At 42.5% G+C, this 21,125-nt stretch overlaps 1 protein-coding gene across 1 annotated transcript in view; it reads left to right on the forward strand.

Moving 5' to 3' along the window:
* Positions 1-21,125, forward strand: part of FER1L6 (fer-1 like family member 6) — a 115,496-nt gene that overhangs the window by 12,247 nt on the left and 82,124 nt on the right. The window contains exons 6-13 of the mRNA XM_055314259.1: positions 2,507-2,585; positions 3,917-4,073; positions 4,683-4,869; positions 6,821-7,013; positions 8,380-8,732; positions 14,083-14,191; positions 14,839-15,022; positions 19,513-19,633. Coding sequence (XP_055170234.1) covers positions 2,507-2,585; positions 3,917-4,073; positions 4,683-4,869; positions 6,821-7,013; positions 8,380-8,732; positions 14,083-14,191; positions 14,839-15,022; positions 19,513-19,633 — 1,383 coding nt within the window. The remainder of the gene's footprint in view (positions 1-2,506; positions 2,586-3,916; positions 4,074-4,682; positions 4,870-6,820; positions 7,014-8,379; positions 8,733-14,082; positions 14,192-14,838; positions 15,023-19,512; positions 19,634-21,125) is intronic.

Here is a 21,125-nt window from a genome sequence, read left to right on the forward strand (position 1 = left end):
TTAAGTAGAGTCCATCTCAGCACGGAGCCTATTGCAGGGCTTAATCTCACAACCTGAGATCATGACCTGAGATCAAGAGTCGGATGCTTAACTGACTGAGCCACCTAGGCGCCCTGAGCCAAACATTCTTAATTTGAATTTCAGGCATGATAACAAGTGGTGCAGAAGGTATTTTGGGACCTGGGGCATCGTCTAGGACTTTGTTACATTGCATAGCTCTGGCAACCATCTGTTTATGAGATGGGCAGTGTAGTTGAGTCCTAAGGAACTGTCTAGATTTCAGACAGTTAATAGCTAGATTTTTACACTGTAGCATAGACAAATATCATGACTCTCTGGACAGTGGATTTTTAAACTGAGGACCAGAGCTGGTATTGCCTATCTTTCTTCCTCTAACTTGTAAAAAGAGAACAGTTTGAGCTTTCCAAATGACCCTTAGGGGCAGAGACCAAAGATTTTAAAGGGAAAATTCCCTTTGGAGGGAAATGTTTATTTTTTTAAGATTTTATTTATTTATTTATGAGCGACAGAGAGAAAGAGAGGGGCAGAGACACAGGCAGAGGGAGAAGCAGGCTCCATGCAGGGAGCCTGACGTGGGACTCGATCCTGGGTCTCTAGGATCATGCCCTGGGCTGCAGGTGGCGCTAAACTGCTGCACCACTGGGGCTGTCCCGGAGGGAAGTGTTTAATACAAGTTTTCTGATGGTCCATGAACCAAAAGTCAATGTGCCCCAAATAAATTCAACATGGGATAAGAAGGGGGGAATACAGCAAGCAGATGCTATTAGGATAGCAAGGCTGTAGCAGACTTTGGTGGTGCCAATGATGGTGGTACTATCTCCCCTTGTCAGTGGCCCCAGGCATGCAGGGCCCCTAGCTCTATGAGTGTCATCTCCCTGAAGTTCCTATAATCAAATGCTTGCCCACACCAGAGTTACCTGGCTCTCAGACTGTGTGGATGGATGATTTGAGGAGGCCTCTTGTTTTATTTAAAGCTCAAATGGGCTCTTACGTCCCGTCCCATCGTGCCCACAGGGATCCAGATGCCTTTGACCTGAGAAGAGAGCCTGAGTCAGGCTTGTGTTCTTGCTGGGGCCTTTGGGAAGCTACCTTAGCAGCCACAAGCATGAGGAGGTTTAGAGTGAGCTTTGTATGCATGGCCTTAAATAACTCCTCACCTCAAGGCAAGCTGTCCTTACTTGCCCTCAGTTCTCTTAACTCCCTTGCAAAATTTGGGCAAGGGAGTAAGGGTAGATAGGGAAATGCAAAGGGCTGTCATTTCTTCATTTCCTAAAGTCAACTGAATTTATTTTTACTGATTGCCCCCACCAAAAAAAAGCTGTTTATAAACCACAAAAGTCTCCCCTTCATCCATCATTCAATCAACCAATAATTCATTAATTCACTGAATGTCTATTGAATACCTATTCTGAACAAGGCCATGCATGTGGTGGGTAGAAGAAAGTAGGAAACTGTCTTTGATTCAAGGAACTCATATAACGTCATAGAAGGAAGCCCAGAGGCCCTCTAGTCTAACTTCCAGCTGGTGCTGGAATCCCTGTCACCACCTTCATGACATGGGGTTTTGGTGCACTGCTTGGTTATATCCAGTGATGGAAAGTTACTATCTCTAGAAAAGCCTATCCTTTGCTGGGAAGTTCTGTTATAAAACCTGTCCTTATAGTAAGTCTCTCTTCCTGTGACTTGGATCCATACAGGGAACTTACTCCCTCTTGTACATGGCAGTGTTTCCAAGATTGGAAAACACTTAAGTTACCATTATCCCTCCTCCACACACCCAGTGTTTTCCTTTCTGAGTTAAGGGTTAAATTACTCCTGCTTCTTCAGCAATCTCATACAGTGCACTTTCTGGACCCAGTGCCAGCTCTGATGCTTTCCTTTAGAACTTCCTCGATAGCATTGCATTAAAGTGTGTTGCTATCACCAGTCAGGCACTTTGCTGATGACTTCTAATCACACAAAATATTGGGGATGACCACTTCCCTTGTTGTGACTATTGTACATTCCCAAACTGCTCAAAGCCATATGTGATGAGTCCTCTGGGTAACTTGTGAGCAGAGTGTTGTGGAAGTTTAGGAAAGAAAGGGGACTTTCAGCTGCAGGGGGCTCAGGAAAGGCTGCTTGGAGGAGGTAACATTTGCTTTAGGCATTGACGGATGGGTAGAGTTTCAATAAGCAAAGATGAGTGTTGAAGGGTGGTCTGTCCTAGAGCTCACTTTGGCTTAAAAAGGTAGTTTTTCAGACAGTGAAATTTGTTAGATGTCCTTCAATAGCTGAAAACCTGCTAGGAGGAAGAGGCACAGGTGAGATACTTCTGGTTGCCCTTTCACTTGATGACCAAATGTCATTGTGCTCTAGACAAGAGTGAAGGGCAGACAAGCATCTAGGTTTAGAATCCTTGCTGAGGTGTCATGAACCCATTTCACAGATTTATCCTCAAAGAGAAATCTAGTGCAGCCAGATTCACTGTTCCATCTCTCCTCAGGTTTTTCACCACAAGCTGATAGGCAGCATACTGATTGGCTCCTTCAAAGTAGACCTGGGGACTGTATATAACCAGCCAGGTAAGAAATCATCACTTCCCAATCTCCCTTACTCATCTCTAGTTTGCCACACCTGGAGGTCACCTCATTCATTTACCCATCCACTTACCCACTCATTCAATAATATGAGCATCAACTACACAATTGGAGCAACACCTGGCTCGTTTCCTCAAAATTTACAATCTAATGACAAAGTTATCTTCTATGTCCATAATTCTGAGCAGTTTTTTTTTCTCCCAACAAATTCTGTCTATAATTTAGTGCTGTGATGCTGTGAGACACAGGCAAGAAAGGTTGCCTAGCAGTTACACATATGGACTCCAGAGCCAGCTTGCCTGGCTTCAAATTCCACCCTGCTCTTTCCTGTTATACAATCTTGGGCAAATCATTTGACTTCTCTGCACCTCAGTTTCTTCATCCGAAAAAATGAAGATAAAATAGTATCTCCTTTCCATGGTTGTTGGAAGATTAAGTTGATAAATATATATATAAAGTGCTTCATATAGAACCCAGCACAGAGTAATGACTGTGGCATGCCATCTAAGGGTTTGCTGTCATAATTCTTATTATCCCTGATATAATGGAAAATGAAACTCAGAGAAGGCAGGTAATTTGTCCAAGGTCAGGAGCTGATAAGGAAGAGGGCCATCAACAAATATAGGTCTTCTCAGGAAAAGCTCCTTCTCTTCTAAGCAATTCTAACTTGCATGAGTCCAGGGGCCAGGCCATGGGCATAACTGAGCACTGTGGGTGGGGTTGATACACTGAGTGGTGCTGCAGGCTGTGGGGAACAGAAGAGCTCATAACCCACATGAAAGGAGCAGTGGCTACTCAGCTCCTTTGCTACTTGCTGACGGGTGGAAATGTGCATCCTGTATTGGCAGATCTAATAATTTTTTGGGGGTAAGCCAGAGGTCTAGATTTTCTAAGACCTTTTAAAGTTTGGACTGATTCACTTGATGGGATGAGCACTGGGTGTTATGCTATAAGTTGGCAAATTGAACTCCAATTAAAAAAGGAAATAAAGTTTGGACTGACAGAAAGATCCATGAGCCCCATTGACAGCCTGTGAAATAGTATGTGACATCTCTACTCCATTAATGTCCTTCCAACCTGCCAAAGCTAAGAACCTGTCTAGGTGATTAGAACTGGGTTGAAGGCTTTCCAAACACCTGTGGCAGTTTGGAGAAGACTGAGAAGAGGGTAGAAATGAAAGCAGAGGAGGGAAAGAGGGGAGGAGCTGCTGCCTCCTAGGGAGCAGAGCCCAGGAAGCCTGGGGTGTGGGACAGAACTGGGTGCACTTGCTAGATCCAGCTGTGCAGGGGATCTGAGCTGTCAGGACACTTTTACAGGTCATCAGTTCTGTGACAAGTGGGCCCTGCTCACAGACCCTGGCGACATCAGGACTGGCGCAAAGGGGTATCTGAAATGTGACATCAGCGTGATTGGGAAAGGCGACGTCTTGAAGTCCAGCCCCAAAACTCCTGATGCTGAGGAGCAAATAGAAAAGTGAGACAGGCCCATCCAGGGTCATGCAAGAGAAATGATATCTCCCAGGTTCTATGTCTCTTTCCTCTCTCTCCTCTTTCTTCTTCCCTTTCCTGTGGGTACATGAGAACTGCCAAATTCATGACTTGTCTACCTGGGACTCTGCTCTATCAGAAGCACCAAGATGTGTCTTATCCAAGGTGTCACGAGCCTTTGGGAGGTCAGCTCCTAGGACAAGGACAGCCTGTCTCCCTATAACAACACAAAATAGATAAGCTGTTCTTGAGCTTATACTATTTATCTGAACTTGGCTGATTTTTCTTTGAAGGAATTATAATTTCAACCACTGGTTTGTGAAATGAGAAGACTTAATGCACTTCTTTTAAGGTGCAGAGTGGGAGACAGTGTTTATTCTATAATTCAAGGACTTGAATGAATTTGCTTTCAGTGTTATTCATACCCCTCACTGCCATTTACACCACAAAGAAAACTCATTTTAGCAATGAATCCTAATCTTTTCAGTCTTTTCCTCCTATATTAGGATCCTCTGTCTCCAAATTGCTTCTACCTTTTCTCTCTTCTTTCAGATGAGAGAGCTTTTTTATTTTTTATTTCTTGTTCCCTCTCAAGGAACCTTTTGATCCCTCAAGGGTTTCCATCAGAGAGACCCTGGGCCAGATTCTATGTGAGACTCTACAAAGCAGAGGGGTTGCCCAAAATGAACTCCAGCATCATGGCAAACGTCACGAAAGCATTTGTGGGTGACAGTAAGGACCTCGTGGACCCCTTCGTGGAGGTGTCTTTTGCTGGGCAGATGGTAAGGAATGTCATCACCACCAATAATGGACCAGAATGCTGCTCTTTACCAGGGACATTTCTAATCAAATGATATCAAGCTAAAATAAAAATTAGGAAGTACATGAGAGAGAAAGCTTTTCAGAAAAGCCGTTGAGTCACAAGCAGGAAAGTGGGGGTGATGGTGTCCCACTCACTTTCCTTTTGAGATCATGGAGAAGAGCATGGGGTATTGGGATTTAGGACTCAGGCAGATGGCTTCCTTCCTCACCTCTGGCTACTTCTCTGAGCTGTTACCTAGTTCTTAGGCTCTGTAGCATTGCCACCTGCTTCCTGACCTGCTCCCCAGGCTCTCCACTTGACCCTTGACCTGTGTAGCTTGGACATCTCTGTTCCCCGCTGTTCCCTGGTCAAGAGCCATTGGAAGTACCAAGGCCTGGGCACATGGCCACAGCTTAATCCTGATTGGATGGACTTGAAAGCTTCAGCTAACGCATATTGTCTCTGCCCTTACAATGTATATGCTACTCTAACTCCTCCTCTTGGCAGAGGGAACACTGGAGTATTTTTTACTTGGACCCCTTGAGTCAGATAGAACATCAACTCCATTTTATCCTATTTATCTGAACTTGGCTGATTTTTCTTTGAAGGAATTATGATTTCAATCACTGGTTTGTGAAATGAGAAGAACTTAATGCACTTCTTTTAAGGTGCAGAGTGGGAGACCATGTTTATTCTATAATTCAAGGACTTGAATGAATTTGCATTTGGTGTTATTCATACCCCTCGCTGCCGTTTACACCACAAAGAAAACTCATTTTAGCAATGAATCCTGATCTTTTCAGTTTTTTCCTCCTATAGTAGAATCCTCTTTCTGTCTCCAAATTGCTTCTATCTTCTGCTTCTACCCCATGAAGCTGGGGTCCAGACAACAGAAGTGATTTGCCTAAGGCCCTACTTTTATAAGACACAAACTCAAGGTCTAACTATATCTGCTGTATTCCTGGAGATGCGTGGAAACAACTCATGTCCACAACACGCATGTTGTGTAATTATGAGAACTTCCTGAGGGCAGGACTCATCAGTTACTCACCTTGTCCCTGTTGCCTGGCATGGTGTCTGGTGCAGAGCAGGATGTTAGTATAGTATTCCTCCCTTATTTGTTGTTTTGCCATGGTTTCAGTTACTCATGATCTACTATGGCCTGAAATTATTAAATGGGAAATTCTAGAAATAAACAATCAATTACTTTTAAATTACACATTGTTCCAACTAGCAGGATGAAATCTCACACTATCTTGCCTCATTCTACCTAGATGTGAATCATCCCTTTGTCCAGCGTATGGGTACGGCCAGTGGTTAGTCACTTAGTAGTTGCCTGGGTTATCAGGTGCACTGTGGTGCTATGGCAGTCCTTGTGTTCAAGTGACCCTTAGTTTACTTGATAATGTCCTCTAGATGCAGGAGCAGTGGTCCTGGCAATTTGGGTACACCAAAGAGAAGCTATAAAATGCTTCCTTTAAGTGAAAAGGTGAAAGTTCTCAATGAGAAAGGGAAAAAAATTATACGCTGAGGTTGCTAAGATCCATGGTACTTTTATTACAGTATATTGTTTTAATTATTCTATTTTATCATTAGTTATTGCTGGTAATCTCTTACTGTGCCTTATTTATAAATTAAACTTTATCATAGGTAAGTATGTGTAGGAAAAAACAGAGTATATGTAAGGTTATTACTATCTGTGGGCTCAGGCATCCACTGGTGTCTTGGGATACATTCCCTGCAAATAAAGGGGGGCGGTTACTGTAATGTTCTTGGGTGCAACAGATTTCTATTTGTATTGGGTGGAAATAGGTTCATTACTTCTGGCAATTTGCTTTCTATTTCCAGCTGGTTTGAAGAATTATCTTTAGTCAGGTCAGGGCACCTCTTCTTTCTTTCAACAGCTCATGTCTTGCTGGCTTTGTTTTTAGGGGCGCACTGCAGTGCAGAAAAACTGTGCTGATCCTGTATGGAATGAACAGGTGGTCTTCAAGGAAATGTTCCCTCCTTTGTGTCGGAGAGTGAAAATCCAGGTGTGGGACGAAGGCAGCATGAATGATGTAGCACTGGCCACCCACTTCATCGACCTAAAGAAAATCTCCAATGAACAGGATGGAGATAAAGGTAAAGCTTCATGTGTCTGACTTGGAGATGGGGTCACAAAATGACTGATTTGAAGCCCTCATTTTTTATAATGAGAAGATGGAGCAATGTGTTGCTCCACACATTTCCATGCTCTATGTGGTTTGTGGTTTGGGTTGGTTCAGAGCAGTGGGTGGAGCCGGCCCGTGAGAGCTGGGAGGCTTTGTTCTGGTCCCAGGTCTTCCATGAACATTGCTGGGTTCTTGAGGTAGTCACTCTCCCTTTCTGGGCCTTAGGTTTCTTAAATGAAAAACAAAGAGTTTAGATTATATCAGACATTGATAGGCTATGGTCCATGGGCCACATCCAGCTGACCAAATATGTTTGTATGGCTCATAAGCCAAGAATGGTTTTTACATGTTTAAATGGTCCAGAAAATATTGTGCCCCAACTCATTGTGAGGAACATGTGGTCCTGAGTATTGCACGATGTGCTGCTGACTGTGCATTCAGAGAGCCAGGGAGGGAATGAGGAGTCCCAGCTAGTCCACCAGTCAGGGGAAAGAGCTTTTACTCTTTCTTTATTTGAAAAACCTAAATTACCAGGTGATAACTTTCTAAATATTCCAACAAACCCTCCTTCTTTAAAAATCCCAACACACTTTTTCTCTGCACTACAAATTGGTGTTAATTGATGAATATACTTATGAATATATACGTGTGTATGTACATATACTGAAGGCTTAGCTTAAGCAGAAGACAAGATTTACATATTTTTATGCCTCTCACAGTGTGACACCCCAGAAAGACTCAATAAACACCTATTGTTTAAGTCTTTATATTGTGGAAGGGTTTGCCACAGGATTGCCTTATACAGAACACACACTCCACTCACCCTCAGAATTTCTCAACTTGATGTAAGCATGTTTTACCCCAACTTTTCAGGAGCATTTTGATGGTGTTCAAAGAAATGTAGAAATGAGTTTTTTTTTTTCTGCAGCATAAGGTAAATCTCCTGCGTAGCACTTAAAATGTAAATATTTACTTGTTTAATGTTTGCTTCTGCTTCATTCTCCACTGGGCTCCATGTTTAATGTCTAGAGCAGTACTAGGAGCATTAGATGTCAATAAACATTAGATGAACAGACAAGGATGCACGTCGGCCTTCATAGTATCATCACAGCTGTGAACAAGTGTAAATGTGTGCATGCAAGAAGGACTAGAAGGAAACACAGCAAATATAGCAAAATGGCAATTCTGGCTCTTTTGGGGATGGACTATTCTGTAAATATTTTCTCTTGTCTTTTCTGTATATTTTACATTTTAAATGAATGTGAACAAGTTTCATAAAGCTAGAAATAATCAACTTGGAAATGTTACTGGGCAACTAAAACTTGGGGCTTTTGCAGGCTTTCTACCAACCTTCGGACCTGCCTGGATTAACCTGTATGGCTCACCCAGGAACCACAGTCTGATGGATGACTACCAGGAACTGAATGAAGGCTTTGGAGAAGGTGTGTCATTCAGGGGAAGAATCTTGGTGGAAATTGCTGTGGAGATCCTTTCAGGAGGGGCACAGGAATCTAAATTTTCCAAGGCACTCAAGGAACTCAAGTTGTCTTCGAAGGACAAAGACTCCAAATCTTCCAAAGGCTCCAGTAAAGACAAGGGTGACAAAACTGATGATGGAAAATCCCAGCAGGCTTCAGACAAGACCAACTCAACGGAGGTTGAAGTGGAACGCTTCGATGTGCCCCCTGAGGTAGGTCTGAGCACTGTTCCACAGCCCCTGCCAGGCAAGCCCAGAGTGGAGGCAGCACCTGCCAGCCCAGCTCCCACAGGCTCCCAAAGGTGTGCAAAGGTCTTATTCCCCCTGCAAAATGTGTGTTGGCCCAGCCCTGTATTCTGGGCTGATCTGCTGCCTCTTCCTGACATCACAGCCATCTGTTCATGATAAATCCCTCCAGTGTCACCCCAAAACACAAAGTCCCATGAGAACCAAAGTAAAACCAAAGTAAAACCAAAGTAAAAGGAAAATAAAAGTATTCCAGGGAAGCGGGTGGTGGGGGGATAGACTGAGCTCTGTGTCCTAATTTTGTTTAGCTTTATTAGCTTAGTGTATGTTCTGGATGTAAGGTAATGTGGGATGAGGAATAAAGAGGGGCAAGAGTAGGTAACACGCTGAGATGAAAGAATGCGAGAAACATTCCCCTGTCCAAGCCTGGGGGGAAATCACAATTCAAAGGAATGCCTATCACTCAACATAAAACATGTTAGCATTTTTCCAGGCCAGTTCTTCTGTGTGATGGAAAAGAAATCCAGGTCTCCGAGATGGATACAAGCTGTGAATATCCCCTCAACTGTTTGTTTGGGAGAGAGAGAGAGAGAGAGAGAGAGAGAGAGAGAAAGAGAGAGAGAACATGAACATGACTGGGGGAGGGGCAGAGAGCAAGTGAGAGAATCCTAAGCAGGTTCCACACTCAATGCCCAATGCGGGACTCAATCTCAGACCCTGAGATCATGACTTGAGCCAAAATCAAGAGTCAGAAGCTCAACTGACTGAGCCACCCAAGCGCCCCCCCCCCCCCACCTCCCAACTGTTTAGATTAGCAAGACTGCTTTGTAGTTAAGCAAATGAAGGAACCTGTGTTTTGTTAGTAACAGAAGTGAGTGGATTCTGGCTCTTAACTTGGATGATTCTGCCTCTGGGAGTGTGTTTCCTCAGGTCAACCAGACAATCATTTGGGGTGGGAGGTGATGGCTGGTCTGGGTCACCTTATAGCCTTGGTAGAGCCACTTATTTTTACTGCTTAAGAAACAGTGTGGGGGAGAGGTGGGTTGTTTCCAAGGGCTGGAAATCTTGAGGGTTGGTTCTATTCATGGCTCTGATACTAATACCTCTCCATGTTTTAGTTTACTCATCAACAGAATGGGGGTAGTAATAGTCTCTTTGTCATAGGCATCTCCTGGGGGAAAATGAGGGAATACCGATTAAATAGGCATTCTTTGCACATTCATGGTAGTTAGGCAGTACATTTGCTGTTGCTATGACTGGTGTTCCTATGATTTATTCGGAATTCTCCACTCTATGTTTTGGACCTACTTTGGATATTTTGTGGACCTCCTCAACTCTCCTCTATGAACTTGTATATTGGGAAATATTCTCTGAAAATGTGTACTGTCAATTTGTTATGATTAGAATTGACATTGCTTTGATGTGATTCTATTTATGTGTATTTTTTCAGAATATATGCTAACTTTGGAAACATTTTTTTGACTTTGCCAGGTACCTTAAGTAGCCACTTATGCTAATAGCTGACTGTATCTGATTCTATAGCAATCTTTCCTACTGTCAAAACAATCCAATCTTTTCTAGACAGGAATTAGCCAAGTAGAAAGGGCCTAATAGAAGATTTTATTAACTCATGTTAATATCTTCAAGATATTTTGCTGAGGCCCCTTGAAAAAAAATTCTAGCAGAAAGCAAGGGTAGTTGGGAATATATGTAGAGTATACATTTCTTTTTTTTTCTTTTTTTTATAGTGTACATTTCTTATAAGACCAAGGGCCCATCTTGGCTCTTGGATAGAAGGTGGTAGGAGAGGAAAAATGCATGTCTCATTCAAACCTTTATTTCTCCTTCTTTGTCTCTTTGTCTTGGATTCTTGTTTGTGGTCAGTTTCTTGCTGAGCTTATTAGTTATCTATTGCTCTATAACAATTACCCCCAAATTTAGCAACTTAAAATTACAACCAATTATTTTTTCTGTGGTTGAGGAATTTGGGAATACCTAGCTTGGTGGTTCTGGCTCAGAATTTTCCATGGTATTTTTTTTTTAAGATTTTATTTATTTATTCATGAGAGACAAACACAGAGAGAGAGAGAGAACGAGAGAGGCAGAGACACAGGCAGAGGGAGAAGCAGGCTGTGGGACTCTATCCCGGGACTCCAGGATCACACCCTGGGCCGAAGGCAGGCACTAAACTGCTGAGCCACCCAGGCATCCCATCCATACGGTTTAATTAAGATGTTGGTAGAGGCTGTAGTCATCTGACAACTTGACTGGAACTCTGGGATCTACTTCCAAGATGGTGCACTGTTATGGCTATTGCCAGGAGGACTTGGTTCCTCACCACACGGACCTTTGCTTAGTATCTTCATGGCAGTTGGCTTCTCCCTGAATGGAGTGGGTGATCCAAGAGAGAATAAGGCAGAAACTTCAATGTCTTATGACCAAACCCTTAGTAGTCACATACTGATATTTATGCCACATTCTAATTGTTAGAAATGAGTGACTAAGCCCAGCCCACATTGAAAGGGAGGGGTATTAGGCTTCATCTTTTGAGGGAGGTTTTTCCAAGGATTTGTGGACATATTTTAAAACCACCACCCTGGGCTTCTACCTTCTTCAGAGCCTCAACAGCTCAGACGTCACCCTTACCAATATGGTAATGTTAATATCTATCCTTGCAGCATCTTCTTTTTTAGCTCTTCGGGGTTCTGAGCTCCTATCTTCCTTGCTGCAGCCATGCTTCATTGCATCCCTAGACAAGTGAGATCCCGTGACATTGGCTTTTCCAACTCACACCATCACCACTGTCAAAGCTTATCTTGCTATGCCAAGCTTTCACAGAACATAGCTAATCTAGTAGATGTGTTCATTTTCAGATTCTGTGAACATGTACTGACCAGCTTCTTTTTTAAACATCATCCTCAATATTGGTAGGAATACAAATAGAGTCTGACTCCATGGAAATTATGATATAGAAAGGGAGGTAAGACATACAAAATAAATGTGCAGGAAGTAAAAAGTGATATGTACAATAAGGAGCTAAAGATAAAGGCTAATATTTCCTGGAGTGGGTGAAATATTATGATTAAAATGTTCTCAAGTAAGACAGCTGGATTTTAGATGTGGCAGTGGTTACTGCCCAGCCTATAGAGAGACATTGCCTCTGGGTCTTAGGGCAAGTGACATAAGCTCCTTACACTTATTTCCAATAATAATCTCTACTTCATAGGCTCACAGTGAGAATTTAAATTAATTAACATACACAAAGTGCTAAGAATGGAGCCTGGCACATATTAGGCTTATTTAGTAACTTTGGACAGATGTTTTAAATTTTCACAGACTGCATTGTCCTCATCTTTTAAAAGGTAGAATGAAAGCATCTCCCTTCTAGGGTAGTTTTGAGAATTACATGAGATAAAGCAGGTAAAGGTCTTAATACCACATCTGACGCATAATAAGGGCTCAGGAAACATTATCATCATAATTTCTCCAACTCAGGAAGTCAAAGTATGCTTCCAAAAGAAAAGGCCATTTGAGTTAGACTGCAAAGGATGGGTAGAATTAAGAGATTAATTTTATCCATTGAAATGCTTGCCACAACTACCCTTCTTGTGACATTTGTATGTGCAGGCTTTACACATACAATGAGGTGCTCCACGTGGATGGTCTCATTATTCCCCCCTGTAGGCCCTGCAACAATGTTTATTTCACAGACAGGGAAAAGTGACACCCAGAGAGTGGACGTGATTTTCCTTAAGTCAACCAGCTTGGAAGTAGCAGCACTGGGGTTTGAAGAAAGGTTTATCTGGCTAGGAAATCTGACATCTCTCTTCCTATTTACATTGACCACATTCCCACCAGGTCTCCAAATACTTTTTGACCTCCTCCCAGAGAGTAAACTTGGCCCCAAGAAGGCAAGATAAGTGGCTTCTTTACAGCCAGTGGATACCGTGGCAGCAGGTGGGAAGGGTGTGTGCTCTGTGACTAAGATCTAGCCCTGGGGCCCCACCCTGTCCAATATCTTCTGATCAATAGAAACATTTCCTGCTGCTGTCAATGGCAAGGAGGCTACTATGTGAAGGAAAAAGTCACCTTTTTGAGATCTGTTGGCTCTCTGAGGGATAGGATTCAGAGCTCTTGATTGAATGGGGCCCTTAGCTCTAAAGCCACAACTACTTATTTTCCTTAAACGAACCTTATTGCTTCTCCATGGAATTTAATAAATCCAACTGGGAAACCAGGAAGCACAGACTATATGTAGCTCATTAAACCTCTTTGTTCAGAAATGTGATGCTGTGTCAGTGTGTCAGCTACATTTCAGCTATATCTGCTCTCTGGACCATCATCAACCTGTTCCACATCAATAGGAGTCACCTACAAATAGTAGTCCTGTCTTCCACAATGTAGGCTACTTGAGAGGGCAGCCTTGATGGAAATCAAGGCTCAAATCTTGGCTGATTTCAACATGCTTTGTGACCTGGGGAAGCCCCTTAGTCTCCCTGGGCTTTAGTTTATTCAGATAGAAGGAAGTTGAACCAGAGGAACTCCAAGACCCTTTTCAGTGTAAAAACAGATGTGATCCTGAGACCCTACATACTTATAGCTCATCCTGGATGCACTGGATTGGCTGATGTTCATGCAAGTGCCTAGCCCTCCTGTCTCTTTTATCCAGGCTTGCATTGTTTCAGGAAGCAAGATCTGTCTTTGAGCAGCAGCAAGGTGTTGGGTTATGACATAGGAGCCCAAAGAGCACCGGCGTGTAGTCAGAATACTTGGGAAAGTTACTAAACTCAACCTTAAGTTTAGTTTCCTTAGCTCCCTTCCCTGTAAAATGGGAATGGTCCAGATTTGACCTCTTGAGGTTTTTGAGGAACAGATATAATGGATGTGACCATCCTGTATAATCCATAAAATAATGCTCCAATATAAGGGTTTGATCCTGTGACTGTGTTTTCTAAATGCCTGCTCACCTGAAGGTCATTCCAGACCTGTGTTTTGCCAATAGTACCATAGAAGCATACACATGCCAACCTTTGTCCTTAAAATAAATTAAAAAAAAAAAGATTTTAATTGCAAGGTAGAAGCTCGGAAGATTACATCATTCTAGATAAATGGCTGAATCTAGATTTGTAATTTGTAGGTCCTGGTTCCTGCCTGCCTGATTGATTAATGGGGAAATGATGTGCCATTCTAGGGTGACACCAAAACTCCAGTGCCCGTAAATCATCCTGCACCAGTTAACATCACTAATTCAGCTTCCTGGTAATAAACTAAAAAAAAAATAGAGCCAGGCGTGTCTAATATTTTCTTTCTTCTATAGATTATACCAGAAAAATATGAGGAATTTTTACTCTTTGGAACATTTTTTGAAGCTACCATGATTGACCGGAAGATTGGAGATAAACCCATTAGCTTTGAAGTTTCTATTGGTAAGTGCAAACAAGCACAGTACTTGGCATATGGCATTGGCTTTACACCTGTTTCTTGAATGAATAAGTTAGTGTCTTCCATAGAAGTGATAGCATTCTGGCAGAGAGTTGCACCTCAGAAAGAAATGAATATTCTTTGTTCACTTTAGTGTTAATATATGAAGGATAGATTTATTTTCATACTTCATGAAAATAGTGGTAACTCCTCATAGAGTTATTGCAAGAATGTAATGAGTTAATGCATGTGAGGTCTTGTGCATATTATAAATGCTGTTATTATAACTCCCAAAAATCTTTCTGGGCTGTTGTATGACTGGGAAAACCTTTCCAAGAAATAGCATTCCATTAGAGAAGATCTTGTTTCACATCAGGAGAGTGCCTAAAGAGCAAAGGAAGTAGAGATGGAATCCAGTTAATTTGTGACTTAAATAGTTTTTACATAAGAGAACATAAGAGGTATGTAGATGATGGCTCACCATCATTGTCAATCTTATTGCTTTGGTTTGACGATCACATTTCCCATCTTCATACTGAGGTCTTATTTTTCTGCCCTGGGAGGATATGACCTTGGATCCCTACTGCCAAATAGCCAGATTCTGCTTGTTGACACCTACCTGGCCTTTCTCCCCTTGCTGTGATCTCTATAGGTAATTTTGGGAACCTGCTTGATGGAGGTTCCCATCATGGAAGTAAGAAGAAGTCAGCTGAATCAGCTGAAGAAGACAATCTCCCACTCCTGCAGGAAGGAGAAGGAGATGCAGCCCACAATGTTGCCATCTCTATGCTCTCCACCACTCACCCAAAGAAACCACTTGTGACAGAAGGGAACAGGTAGGAGACACAGGACGGGAGAACAGCCAGGGTTCTGACCGTTAGAGTCTGATCTGTTTCTGGGACTGTTTGATTCAGATCTTCCCTAAAACAAAAAACATCATTTTTTAATCTCGGTTATGGGAGCAAGGCATGAACAGGAGCAACATGGTCAGTGACACTCTACTGAATCCTAAGTGACAAGTTGACAACTCTCTAAATGTCACATCCAGTTATTCATCTAAAGACAGACCAATGATGATGGCTATTATTACCATATCTATAACTTTGAACATAACAAGGTAGGAAGGTCAGAATTTAACATTTCAATCCAAGCCCTTTTAATAGTTGCTATATTCATCTGAGCTCTGTGCTGTTATGTAAATGGGATTATTGGATACATCATTTCTTATCTTGTTTTTGCTGCAAACTAAAGAACTCAAAAAACAACTGTCAGCCAGCGGAAAAGACCATTTTGGGAAAAATCTGGGGTACCTCCATGCACTTATGTCTATTCTCAAAACTCACTTATCCTTAACCTACATAAACTTTCAACATCCAAAGAAAAGTAAAATTCTAGACCTCTGTTGTAAGAAATTGATATTGAGCATCAACCACGTGATTTACAAGAAGAAGGCAAAGCCACACACAGGGAGAGTTTTCTGTAATCTGAGTTTGTGCTATGAGAAAAACCTTTATCTTCTCATTAGGTTCTCATAAAAGAACATAGTTCTCCCCCTTTGTATGTGAGGAGATTGGAACCACACTGCTGGTGCTCTTCACTCTCTCCGCTCTTCCTGACCTAGACACTCTCTCTGGGCACAGGCCCATAGCTTACTGAGCACTGTCAGGATAATAAGGACTCCCAAACACATTTCCCCAGAAAGCCCTCTTCTCTGAGCAGCAGATGCAAACACCCCTATTGGATGTCCCAAGGTTGTAGCAGGTTCATTGTCTCCATAGACAACTTTGCTCCTCTTTCTATCTTTCCCATCTCATGGACTGGCCCTACCATTCTCTGTGTCCTCTGAACCACATACCAGAAAGCTGACAGCTGCCCTCTTTTCCCTTCCTTCCCACATCCAGTCAACAGTGAAGTCTGGTCAATTTTGGTTCTCAACTATTTCTCATATTGATTGCCATTTCTTTATTTCTGGCCATTGGCATCTTTGAACTGGATTATTCTAAAAACTTCCTACTTGACTCAGATCTTCTTCAAGAAATTCACCAAACTGAAAAAAAAAAAAAGAAAAAAAAAGAAAAGAAATTCACCAAACTATCTATCAGAGCCAGTTACTCTGAAATCATTCATTGGCTGCCTGTGGCTTTCAGGATTATTTTTAAAGGCCACACCTTGTCTCCATCCCCATCTACTTCTCTACCATCGTCTCCAGTCACTCCCCACACTCCACCATCCCTCCAGACACTCAATGTCTCTGGTGGTTCTCCAAATGTGTCCTGCTATTTGCTGCTTCTGGGCCTTTGACTATGCTCTTCCCTCTGCCAGTCAACAAGCCTCCTTGTCAGAACTTCTGGTTCCCATCACCCTTCAAGGTTAAGCTTACATTCTCTTCCTTGAATCCCAAGTCTGATTGGACTTCTGGACTCCCCTCCACCAAGTACCAATCACACTGCATTAAGATGTTTTTATTTGTCTGTCTCCTATGAGACTCCGAGCACTCTGAATACAGGGACTGTGTCTTATTAACCTGTGTATCTGTTCTTCTCTAAGCCTGGAATGTAATAGGTCCTCATAGATGTTTTTGAATGAGTTAAGGAATTACCATAACTGGATTTGGAACAGGGTACTATGGGGACGGAGAGAGGAGGCGAGTAACTTACTTTCCCTGGGGAGGAGGTGAGGAGTTGAGAAAGGTTACGGAAAAAGTAATATCCTAAAGGATGGGAAGGGGTTTAACTAGTGGAAAGAGAGTGTTTGGGACAAAGTATGAAGGAGTGAGTAAAAAGAATCTTAGCTGTTTATTAGTTCATTTTTGAGTGTGTCCTATATTTTCTAAATCCTGTCCTTCCCATAGACCGCCTTCCTTGAGATGTTTTTTTGCTCCCTGGAAGCCATATTTGGTTGTCCATTCTTGTTTCCACACCCAACAAGGAAACCAAACTTCCAAGTCTTTTGATGGTTTCTTTGTCTATTCTCAAAACTGAGTTGATCAATGAGTCAACTTATTACAGATCAATAAGTTGGTCTTATCACTGGATGTGAAAACTCAGGGAGACTTTTCTGAGAAAACTCAGAGATAGTGTTCATCCTTTTATTGGGACCAGGCAGGGAAAACCTCCCCTCCCTTGTTGGACTAGCCCATTTTTGATGATGGTTGAAAATGTCAGATCTAGTGTGGGAATGTTTTGGGGAGGAAATCAGAAATATCAAAGTACTCCTGGATGGACCTCATATTAGTTTTGGCCAGCTGGCTCAAGGAGACCAAAATTAATCATGCTGTTTCTTGGACTTTCTGTCTCTCAGGAATATTTCTCAGTCACTATATTGAGGTTCTGTTAACATAGTGGCAAACCAGAGTGGCAGCAGCTGCATTGGAAGATCCTATGTCTATGATAGACACATGTGTGCATGGATACATGGACACACAGAAGCATGCACATTCATGCACACACACGCACACAACCACACAATTGAGTTGTGTGTTGCCTTCATTAAAATGCTTCCTTGAGTTTGTTCTAGGCTTTACAGTTTTACAAAGCACATGCATTCACATATGATTTATATGTTGGGCTGGAGTTCAGAATGAGATGGAGCACAGAACACTCATAGCAGTTCATCATTTCATTCTCAGGACTCTAGGGCTACCCTTGCCCAAAGTCACAAGGTTGGTCTCGTGTCAGGGCAGCCATTCAAACTGGCAGCCTTCTTTTCCCACTGGCAGCACAGTGCCCTCATGGTGTACTCCCATCTGCTGTGCTCCATCTGTAGTGAGTTTGCCTGAGACCCAAAGCATCCCAGTCCCAGATCCAGTATGACTAGGAGAACTCTGGGAATCCAAAAAGACAGAGTCCCTGAATATCATTAGCACAAAATAATCTGAACCATAGAAACCTTAGAACAAAGGACAATTTTGGGCCAGAATGTATCTTGTTGGATTCTCAGTACAATAATTTTAAAAGAAATGGAAGCACAGTTTGATTTCTAACTTATTTATTTATTGTTCTCCTGCTATAATAACAACCTCAGGTTCTGCCAAGAATTTATTTGGCTTCTCTTCTAAATGGATGCTTCCTGATTTATTTTTTGCAGAATAGACTATAGGACACCTTTGCTAACTTTATGGTCCCCAGAAGAAATTTGGGTTGCAGAGCTAAAAAGAACAACCACCCATTCTTTCAGGCTGAACTTCTCCTTAGTTTTCTGGAATGAAAACAAAGCTTTCTCTCCCTCTGCCTCTCCTTTCTCTGCCTCTACATATATGTGACTCCAAACACCATCCACATTAATAGAGCCACACATCTCACAGTGCCCATTCCAAGAACTTTGCCTTGGCTTTCCTTCCCTGTTTCTCTTCTCAGTCCCAGCTGTTTGTAGGAAAATTACAGAAGGCATGAGGAAAACCTAGTCAAGGATATAGCTGTCATTTGTCAGAGAACTTCAACTTTTTGCCACACTTCTTCCACCTTACTGTCTCACCCCATTCCCCTTTTCCTGGGGGACCAAAACTGACAAATTAATTCCTTCTTTTGTGTCTTTAATCTCACCATGTTGACTATCTTTTTCTCATCAGCTTTTAAGCATATCCAACCATCATCCTCAAATATTTCTTTTGGCTCCAAATCTCCCCTTTAGCTATGTTGCCATTCCTTTTGTCTCTTCTTAGCCAAGTGGGTCACCTGCATTATCAGCCCCAAAGCCTGGCAGCGGTAAATTTTGGATACATGCATGAATGGATGGATGGATAGATGGATGAATGGATGGACGGATAGATGCATGGATGGACAGAGGACAAATAGATGAGTGATGGATGGAGGGATGCATGGATGCATGGATGCATGCATGCCTAGATGGCAGCATGGTTGCTCCAGTTTAGATTGCGGAACATGCTTCATCATCATTAATAATATATGACACTCTTAAAGTTCTCTAGCAATTTCATTCACATGTTATCTCAATTGATTTTCACACAGTGTGTATCTTGTAGACATTAAAGGGAAAATGTTAGTTTTTCTCCTTCTCTTCTCTTTTCAACCGGAAAGAAAAGTTCCTCCTTGCAGAAGTTTTGCGTGATAAACCCTGCCCCCTGGTGCTCAGCTCTAGGCTTTGCCTTGGGTCTGATAACTAGCTGTTAGTATCTCACCATTATCACTACATATCTATTCATTGTTTATTTTTCATAGGTCCCCAGTTAGAAAGGAGTTAATAGTTTGATTGTTTTGCCACCGCCTCCTTCATCCCATTCAGAATGTAAAAAACATGAACATGTGGCTGGAATTGCCTGAAAAATACCAGTTGCCAACTAATGTCCAGACCAAACTTGTTTTCACAGGAATTACAACTATTTGCCTTTTGAGGCCAAGAAGCCCTGTGTCTATTTCATCAGTTCTTGGGGAGACCAGACCTTTAGGCTGCACTGGTCCAACATGCTGGAGAAAATGGCAGACCTACTGGTAGGTGATTCTCAAAGGTGATGGATTTGAACACTGGGTGGATGGAGGCAAGGAGAGGGTGCCTCCTTTTCACTTAGGAGAGGGTTTTGACCTCAATTTAAATACAAATAAATTGCAGCTGCTGCATTGGAAGGCACAGAGTTCCTACCCTGTGGGTGTAGGGGAATGAGAATACATTTTTACTTTAAATAGAAATATCTGGATTAGAATCCCTGCTCTACTTAACATTATAGGACCTAGGGATAGGCTGTTTTCCTTATCTTCAAAAGGCAGGAGATTGACAACTTTCTCACAAAATTGTTAGATCAAGGCTTCAACTCATAAAAATTCTAAGTCCTTAACATGGAGAATTGCCTACACGGTGAAGTCCCGCCACCTCTCCAGTCCTGCCTCTCACATACTATCTCTTTTGTCCCAAGCACCTTGGACTTTTAGTTTCTTGAAGAACGAAGTTTCTGCATGCCTGATTTCCACCTCCATGCTGTTCCCTCATCTTGAGCTACTGTTCCCCTCCACGCTTCTCCTATATCACCCATCCACCTGCACAGTTCAGTTTCAACTACTTCCTCAGAAAAGACTTCTGGCTTCTCCCCCTTATCCTCTCTTGTAATACTCTGTGCTTTACCTTCAGAGCTCTCTGTACTTTACAATTAATTTGTGTGTTTATTTGTTCAATAACCATTTCCCACTGTTCTTTGGCATCTGGCATAAGACCTGACACCTGAAAGGGGCCGAGAGTTATTTGAGGGATTGAATGTTTGGGAGTATTTTTTTTTAAATCTTTTTTTTTTTTTATGATAGTCACACAGATAGAGAGAGAGAGAGAGAGGCAGAGACACAGGCAGAGGGAGAAACAGGCTCCATGCACCGGGAGCCCGACGTGGGATTTGATCCCGGGTCTCCAGGATCGCGCCCTGGGCCAAAGGCAGGCGCCAAACCACTGCGCCACCCAGGGATCCCTGTTTGGGAGTATTTATGACAGAGCCAATATGCAGTGACTGCTGGCTTGTTCTACTCAACCCTGGGGAGGAAGGCACCCCTGGGAACTCTGCTTCTTTGGGCAGAGCCTGCCTTTTGCAGCTCTGCCTCTCTCACATTTCTCTTAGTGCACACACAGCTTGAAGGAGCGTCCTCTACTTTCTGTCCCGCCATGCCTCACCAGGTGACCCTTTCATTCCATGACAACCTATTCTAAGGAAAGAACAAATTTCTCTCTCTCATTTGCTTTGTCATTCTGTCTTTAGTTGTGTGAAATAGAGAATCACCGCTGGCCTTGGGGAATCCAGGCATCATGGAGATAGAGCCTAAAGGGGGTAGAGGACCTTGGTCTGGTGTCACATTATGTGGAGGTGTAGACTCGCTTTGTAAGGCTGATTTTGCTTCTCCTTCAGGCAAAAGAGAGTTTATTTATAAAAGTCCTGACAAAACAAAGCAGAATATTTCCCTAGAGACCACAGCTGCCTTTTCATTCATTTCTAATTCCTTTCTCAGT

The sequence above is a fragment of the Nyctereutes procyonoides genome, unplaced genomic scaffold, assembly GCF_905146905.1.
Source record: "Nyctereutes procyonoides isolate TBG_1078 unplaced genomic scaffold, NYPRO_anot_genome, whole genome shotgun sequence".
NCBI lineage: Eukaryota > Metazoa > Chordata > Mammalia > Carnivora > Canidae > Nyctereutes > Nyctereutes procyonoides.